General features: G+C 41.6%; 1 protein-coding gene across 4 annotated transcripts in view; it reads left to right on the top strand.

Annotated features, from left to right (window-relative positions):
- LOC110299986 (disintegrin and metalloproteinase domain-containing protein 5) overlaps positions 1-8523 on the top strand; it is a 69237-nt gene that overhangs the window by 7104 nt on the left and 53610 nt on the right. For all 4 annotated transcript variants that reach the window (XM_021169995.1, XM_021169991.1, XM_021169994.1 and 1 more), the window contains exons 4-10: positions 1389-1467; positions 1754-1830; positions 3402-3579; positions 4536-4601; positions 5877-5948; positions 6140-6297; positions 6914-6995. In XM_021169995.1, coding sequence (XP_021025654.1) covers positions 1389-1467; positions 1754-1830; positions 3402-3579; positions 4536-4601; positions 5877-5948; positions 6140-6297; positions 6914-6995 — 712 coding nt within the window. The remainder of the gene's footprint in view (positions 1-1388; positions 1468-1753; positions 1831-3401; positions 3580-4535; positions 4602-5876; positions 5949-6139; positions 6298-6913; positions 6996-8523) is intronic.

The following is an 8523-nucleotide window of genomic DNA, read 5'->3' as shown; positions in this document are numbered from 1 at the left end:
TATATATATATATATATATATATATATATATATATATATATATATATCTCCAAGAAAGTGGGAGAGATATGTGTGTGTAGATGACAGTTATGATAAACAAATAAGCTGTGAACACTTAAAATAGGACAGAGCAGTGTTGGAGCTTGACATCAAACGAGAATGCCTTCAGTCGGTAGTCACTTAAACACAGCTTTTCTAATAATCGCACAAGGGTACAGAAATCATAGATGAGAAATGGCTCAGAGCTCAGTTATGCACAGGATGGAATCTGGGGCACAGGTGTAAGGGCTTTATCTCACATAATAAAACAATAACACCAATTAAGGAGAGAAGTAAGGCAGATTCAGAGGATGTGAGAGTGACCGGGAAGGTGTGTGCCACGGCTGGTAGGAATGGTGGCAAGCTTTTAAACATTTACTGGGGTGGGGGACTACTAGAGAAATTTCTGACCATTGTTATTAAGAACTTGGAGAAGGTCTTGACAGTACCTGCCTGTAGGCCCAGTATTCAGTTGTGTCTACATAATTGTGTCGAGAAGGAAGAGGTGGAAGTGGGGAGGGGGAAGAGGAGGAAGAGGATAAAGAGAAGGAGGAACTGGAGGAGGAAGAGGGGAAGGAGGAGGAGGAGAAAGAGGAGGGAGAACTGGAGTAGGAGGAGAGGAGGAGGAGGGAGAGGAAGAAGGGGGGCTGAAGAAGGAGGAAGAAGTGGACAGAGGAGAACTGGAGGAAGAGGAGGAGGGAGAATTGGAGAAGGAGAAGGAGAAGGGAGAACTGGGGGAGGAGGGGGAAAAGGAGAAGGAGGAGAAAGAGGGGGAACCAAAGAAGGAGGAAGAAGAGGAGGACAGAGAACTGGAGGAAGAAGAGGAGGATGGAGAACAGGAGGAGGAGGTGGGAAAGGAGGAGGAGAAGGAAGAGGAGGAGAAGAAGGAAGAGGAGAAAGAGGAGAAGGGAGAAGGGAAGTGGAGGAGGGGGAGGGGATGGATGTAGGAACAACATGACTGGAATTTACTGAGTTGATGGAACATAAATTTGTAGTGAGATCAAGAGAATTGTTTAATATCAGTGTGAATCCCACATTCTAATTTAGAGATTCAAACATAGCATCTGAATTTAATGAATGGCAAAGACAAAGATTTGAAAGGCCCTGGACATTGGAGCCTGTATTACTTTTCAGTTGAGTTAGTTACTGTGTTGAGTGGCCCATTAATGTGCATTTTAGTGTCTTCTCTATTCAAAGGCTAATATCAGTGACAGGAAGATATTTAGACAATGGAATATAGAGGATGAGAGCTGTATTCAATTTGTATATGTCAATTTGTATATGAAGACTTATCTTTTACATTTATTCCATTGGAAGATGTTCTTGGGATTTTTTTATTCTTTGCATAGATCATTTATAACTCCAACTGCAGTGGTTTATACTTACGACAGAAATGATGTTCGACATTCTCAACCTTTGTCAGCTCTGGTAAGCCGTAAGGTTTTCTTCTGTACAGATTTGTTATTTGGGCTTGCTCTTAAAAACGAACAACCTCTAATGACTTTAGTATTATCTAGTACGTTGAAATTGATGCTGATACAATTTGTACAACCTACTCTGATGCTATTTCCTGCTTAATATAAAATGATTGGATAATTGGGCTATCATGCAAAAGTATTGAGGTAGGGAAATAATAAATGTGTACGACACGTCTTGGGTGTGTGTTTATGGATGACTTAACCATCAGCTTTCATTTGTACACTTTTCCCCCCAGGAAAATTGCAATTACAATGGATATGTTGCAGGTTTTCCAAACTCTATCGTGACTCTCACTGTTTGCACAGGACTCAGGTAGTGTATTATTTAAAGATATTTTCCTAGATAGGTTTCTATTGCGGTGAGACAACCCATGGCAAAAAGCGACTTGGGAGGGCAGAGTATGTTTCATCTTGTACTTCTTGGCTAGCATACTTCCACCGCTAATGGAAGTCAGGACAGGCGCTTGGAAGCAGGCACTGAAAACATGGTCGTGGAGGAATGTTGCTTACATATTGTCCATGACTTGATCAGTATGCTCTCTTACACCACTCTGGGTCATCTGTCCCAGAGGTGGTGACATCACCCATGGTGGCCTGGGCCCTTCACATCAATCATTAATCAAGAAAATACAAACTTGCCTATAGGCCATCTGATGGAGTTACTTTCTCCACTGAAGTTTCCCTTCCCGAAAACTCTAGCTTCTGTTGAATTGACAATAAAGCAACTGGGACAGAGACTAAAGTCGCCAGCACTGTATCTTGCTGTCTTACGAGTTAGTCCTCTGTATGCCCATTCTCATTCTGTATTGAGCTTTATTTTTAGTCCTCTGAGAAATGAACCCAAATTGCCAATTTGTGAGTCTGTTCTGTTCCTGGGGAGAGGCCATGTATGGATCCTCACAGGACCTAGTGGTTGAGGCTGCAGGATGTCTTGAGTGTGGGGAGTGCTAATCAATACTTTCAAACTTCTCTAGTTCCCACCCAGTGTTGATTTTGATTTACTAGAATAAATGGGAATGCTTGAGGATAATAGCGACTTCTGTTTATTGGCCACTTTTAGGCATGTGTTCCTTCAGTTCACCCACACTAATAATTTGTGACCAAGGTATCAGGGGGAAAAAAGTCAAATGTACCATAGATAAGGGACCTGTCTTAGTCAGGGTCTCTCTCTCTCTCTTGCTGTGATGTGATGTGACACCATGACCCAACCAACTTGGGGAGGAAAGGCTTTATCGCATCTTATGGTTTACAAGCCCATCACACTGGGAAGTCAAGAACTCAGAGGCAGTAACTGATGCAGAGAATAGGAAGGAGGACTGCTCCTCATGGGTTGCTTAGTTCAGTTGGCGGTTATCTATGATCCAGGACCATACCCAGGGATGACACTGCTTGCAAAGGGCTGGACCCTCCCATATCAGGAATCAGGAGAACACCACACAGGCTTGCCTACATATGGGACAATCTATCTGTTGGAGGCATCCTCTCAATTAAGACCCCCTCTTTTAAAAGCTATGTCTCAAGTTTGTGTCAAGTTAACAACGACCAACCAACACAGAACCCAGGATGAAGGAAAAGAGAACCCACAGACTCCACACACCAGTACAGAAAGCTAATACTAATACAGCAGAGAATCTTAATTGTTTGGGGACATACATCCACGTCTTCACCTGACCTCTTTAATGTCTATAACAGACAGGCACGAGCAATCCCATAGCACAGTGATGTAGTTCTGGTGTAGTTCTTGTAACCTTGACAAATATACAGGTAAAATAGGCTATCCAAGATGACTTCACACTGAAGAAAACCCTGGCCAACTTTTGCCTTTAGAATTTTATAGATTTGGTTGAATCATTGTAGTTTTCCTATAACTGTCTGACCACCCAGGGGAACAATACAGTTTGAAAATGTCTCCTATGCGATTGAGCCCGTGGAGACTCTGTCAGGATTTGTGCACGTGATCTACGAGAGCACAAACAAACTTGCTGAGATTCCTGACCTGGGAAAGAATGAGTCATACAGTTGGTTTGACGAATCAGATTATCAATTCCGGAGCAGCATGAAGGTCAGTGCTCACTCTTTCTAATTATTTAGTATAATTTTGTGAAATGAAAAATGTTTTTTTAAAAAAATACTCCTTACCATGGTTTTACTTTTTAAACATCCTTTTTTTTCTCCTCTGTATAGCCCTGGCTGTCCTAGAACTGACTCTGTAGATCAGGCTTACCACAAACTCACAGAGACCTGCCTGGCTCTGTCTCCCAAGTGCTGATGTTAAAGGCAGGTGCCACCAGGCCTGGCCTGGCATGGTTTTACTTTGTAAAGGAAGGTCCTATGTCATCTTTTAGTAGCTCGTGGATTGACAGTTGAAATTGGACACGAATTCTGTAAACACGTAGATGATAAATCTCAGAAGCAAGGTGCTTTGAACATAGAACTGAAAGTGAGGCAACAACTTTAGACAATTAAATTTCCAGGTCACTTCAGTAAAGTATTAACTCTGTCCTTGCTATACAAAAAAATAGATAATTCCAATGGCTTATATAAGGTCACCTAGAGTAATGAGCCTTTCCTTAGCCACGACCCATGAACTGGCAAGGTAGGACACCTGGCTCAGGTGAATACCATCAACTGTAAACTTCTGGAGTCCTCTGAAATGCATGGTTAGCTAAAGGCAGCCTCCTCACACCTGTTAGCAAAAATATCCTCCTCCGTGGATAGTTTGAGATTATCAGAAGGGTTAAGAAAAACAAGGCTTTTGGGATAAGCCTAGCATGTTATTTCAAATGTTATAAAGATTCCCAACTTACCACCCAGCTAGAGACATCTAACTGAAAGTTATTGCTAACCATGGCACTTCTGCTCTGGGAGATCCTCTAAAGGAGGTCTTTAAACTTTGTGCCTGGAAACAGACTTCTTACAAGCAATACCAGCTATCTTCCACCTTGTTGATAAAAATCATTTTAATAGAAGGGGACATTGAGAAATGTTTCTCGGGACCTATGCCATTGTGTTTTTCAGAAAGCTGGATTTACCGTGTTACACCAACGATTCATTATGATGGATATCATCGTGGATAAAAAGCTGGTGTGTCCTGTTCTCTTTATGTTCTGTTGATTTTGACCATTTCCTAGATGAGAATAGTGTGTTGTGACTATATCTGCCTTTGTGCCCCTGTGTGACCCTCTCTCCACTTCCGTGTACTCCTTTATAGTACCAGTGGCCATCCCTGTCTTTCCTTGACCGGTCAGTACTGTAGCCTGCAGAGTTCACAGCTGGGCAAGGCCACTGAAGACATGGGTCTCATAGCTGTCTTCTTCCACTGCAGGAGACAAGCTAGCAGAGCCTGAGCTACTGGTTCCATTCCAGCTTGACTCCTCTGTGTCTTGTCTCCAGAGGATGTGTTTTCAGCAGTAGAGTTTTAGTTCTGATTTTTTTTTTTTTAAGTTTTTCAAGACAGGGTTTCTCTGTGCAGTCCTGGCCATCCTGGAACTCACTCCGGAGACCAGGCTGGCCTTGAACTTAGAAATCCGCTTGCCTCTGCCTCTGCCTCCCAAGTACTGGGACTAAAGGCATGCGCCACCACTGTCTGGCAATTTCCGATTTCTCATGAGCATTCGTTGTCTGTATTGTTTTGGGAACCTTTGGCATCAGAGGTATCCAGCACATGGGACTTGGATTTCCTTTTAAGAACCCATTGCTACCAGAAGCAGCACTATCCACATTAGCAGGTTACCCCTGTTCACTCCCTTCTAACATGATGATGTTTATAAAATAGAAGCTTTCTATGTGCTCTTATTAGTTGGGTTGCCTCTCTCCTCCCCTACCAATCCTCTATCTGTTTATATTACTCTATTCCTAGTATAGCTCCCTTCTGTTGTCAATACCATATGTATTTGGCTCTCACTGCCCCCCCCCCATCCCTATCCCCAGGTCTTCTTTTGTGGATTCCTCCACTCATGGCTCCTCTCTTGTTTCCTGTCCTCTATCAACACAAATCCCAGCAACCGATGAGTATGAGTATCGGTGCCACTTATTTCGTATGGCTTTACTGCCACTAGACCTGGTGACGTTTTGCTTGGCTTCTTCATTGTGCACAACCCTTGACACCGGTCCCTCTGTGGAGACAGTACAGCTGGGGCCGCCATGGTATACCATCTTGTTCCTGGTCTACAATGTATTAAATAATGTTAACTCACGGCACTCCATATTTTAAAGTCGTCATTTACTTAGCATTATTGATCTTTTTTTCTTCTTCTGGATTTCAATCAGAACGTGGTCTTAGTGCTTACTCAGAGCATCTGTATGCTTAAGGGTGTGGACTTGTCTATCTAAAGTCATTCTTTTTTTTTTTTTCTTCAGTTTGATTACATGGGCTCTGACACTAAAGTTGTGCTACAGAAAGTCATTCAGATCATGGGTTTCGTCAACACTGTGAGTTTTCAAAAGCAAGTTTATTTTTTTACCATATATATATATATATTATATATATATGAATTAATGGGTTCCATATTTTGATAAGCTCCTGAAGCCTCTTTGTAACCTGAAATAACCATGCTAAATATGTTTGTAGGTGTTTCAAGTGATGCTCAAAATTAGATACAAGTTCTCCTTTTTCTTTTTAGATGCTCTCCAAGTTAAAACTGACTGTCTTAATAAATTCCATTGAAATCTGGTCGAAGGAAAACAAAATTCATTTCTCAAAGGCACTTGATGACTTATTGGTTCAGTTTTCAATTTGGAAACATGAGTATAGACCACAACATGTTGCATACTTACTGGTGTAAGCACACAATTTTGTATCTACAAACGCTGAAGGAATAACTCACATGACGTAATATATTAATTTTGAAATTTTTGTTGTAAGAAAGTAGAAGTTAGAAGTCTATGAGAATGAATCCAACTGCTTTGGCTTATACATGTCTGTTACCTGCTATCCAATCTCTACAGTTCTGTTTCCTATCTAATTACTCACCTAGTTAATCATTTCATTTTTTAATAAAGATGTACTGACTCTTAGTGATAAATGAATAGCAGGGTCTAAAAATTGGAGTTGTAGGGATTTCTAGCTAAATACTCAAAACTTGATACACCCACATGCACACATACAGAATAGATGGAACCAGACTGAAAAATCACCACTGCTAGGGCAAAGGCACTTTCAGCAGATGATTTGAGGTTATCCCCATATATTCCTAGGTAGTTTTAATGCATCCATGCTTCGCAATGGATGCATTAAAATATTCTTCATAGCAAAGCCCTGGGAAGTATATTTAAATAGGACAGCCCTGTAGCTGCATAGAGCTTAGGTTACAGTAAATGTTTGTTGATATTTGATCCTATGAAAACTTTTGACATTGCTAACACTGCTTTTCAATCTACTCATGATTGTTGTATAGATTTGAGGAGCACCCTGCTTCCACGGGGGCTCTATATCCAGGGAATCTGTGCAAACTGGAGTACAATGCTGCTGTTGCCCTGGTATGTAATTACTATCTTGTTCCCCCTCTCCCTTTCTTCATGTTTTGAAAAATTCCTAAGTATTTTAAAGAAGGAAAAACTCTTTTATTTATCTGCTGGTTTATGTATTTATTTACTCACTTTATTTATTTGTATTTATATATGTATTCGTCTCCCATATAATCCATCCTGACCATAGCTTCCCTCCCGCTTCCACTCCTCCCAGTTTCTCCCCCCACCCAGATTCACTCCCCAGGCTCCCACCTCTCCATGTCCGAAATTCCCATCCCTTCTGCCCACCCAAGAAAAGAGCAGCTTACGTCTCCCAGGGACATCAACTGACTGCAGCATCACAAGTTACAGTAAGATGCAAGGCACAGACCCTTACATCAAGGCCTGGGTCAGCAAACCCAGTCAGGTGAAGGGGGTCCCAAGAGCAGGGTTCCTCAGCAAAATACCAAGCCAATAACCACAGAATGTAGAAAGGGGACCCAGTGAGGACCCACGCAAGCTCTTTGACCACTGCTTGTGAGCCCCTCTGAGCCCTGTTGAGTTGATTCTGCGGGCCATGTTTTCCTGGTGTCTTCTATCCCTCTCTCTTCAGCAGGGTCCCCCAAGCTCTGTGGGGGAGAGTTCAGATAGCGACCTCCAACCTGAGTTGCTTATACATGTCTGTTACCTGCTATCCAATCTCTACAGTTCTGTTTCCTATCTAATTACTCACCTAGTTAATCATTTATTTATTAATTTAAATAATTAATTTATTTATTAATGAGTTGCTTCTCTAGAAGATCTTAACTTCCCGAGTTGTTCTGTGTATCTTCCATGGGTAAATCTTTTGGGAGTGTCATTTCTCCCTTAGCAGAAGGATGGAAACTACTTTCCTTCATTGTGTCTGAGCAGCTCCCTGAAGGAATCTCTTCTCTCTTTCTCAGATGTGGAAGAATGTAACACCCACCTTTTGGTTTTATCTCCTATCTATCTTTTCCCCCTAATTCCTATCATAGACTGAGCTGCCTTTCCTTTTTGTGGTTTGACTTAATGTCTTCATTTTGATCATTCTGATGTTGATGGGAGACTACAGGATCCATGAAGGCTTTGGAATGTCTGCTACTTTGGACCCATATTCTGTATCTTTATTTTTTACTTTTTTTTTTTGTTTGTTTGTCTGTCAGTACTTTTGGCCACTGCACTAGGTATGACCCCACAGTGTGGTTTTCCCTTTACTTCTCCAGAGAATGGTCACATCGAGGAACGCACACTACTTGTTATTCATGTATCGTAAAGAAATGTCAGTCTGGCTCTCAGCACGTCTACACTTTTTGTCATGTATTAATCAATTTTTTCATTGAGTGATGAGAGCTCCTTACATGATAGACAGTAACACTTCAGCAGATACATACTTTTCCAATTTCTTTCCCACGGGCTGCCTTTTGATTTGTTCATTGACTCATTTGCCGTTAGGAAAAAAAAAGGCTTCTTCTTCTTCTTCTTCTTCTTCTTCTTCTTCTTCTTCTTCTTCTTCTTCTTCTTCCTCCTCCTCCTCCTC

This window comes from Mus caroli, chromosome 8 (assembly GCF_900094665.2).
Source record: "Mus caroli chromosome 8, CAROLI_EIJ_v1.1, whole genome shotgun sequence".
Taxonomy (NCBI): domain Eukaryota; kingdom Metazoa; phylum Chordata; class Mammalia; order Rodentia; family Muridae; genus Mus; species Mus caroli.
The sequence above is the reverse complement of the archived record's forward strand: the minus strand, read 5'-3'. Positions and strand labels throughout refer to the sequence as shown.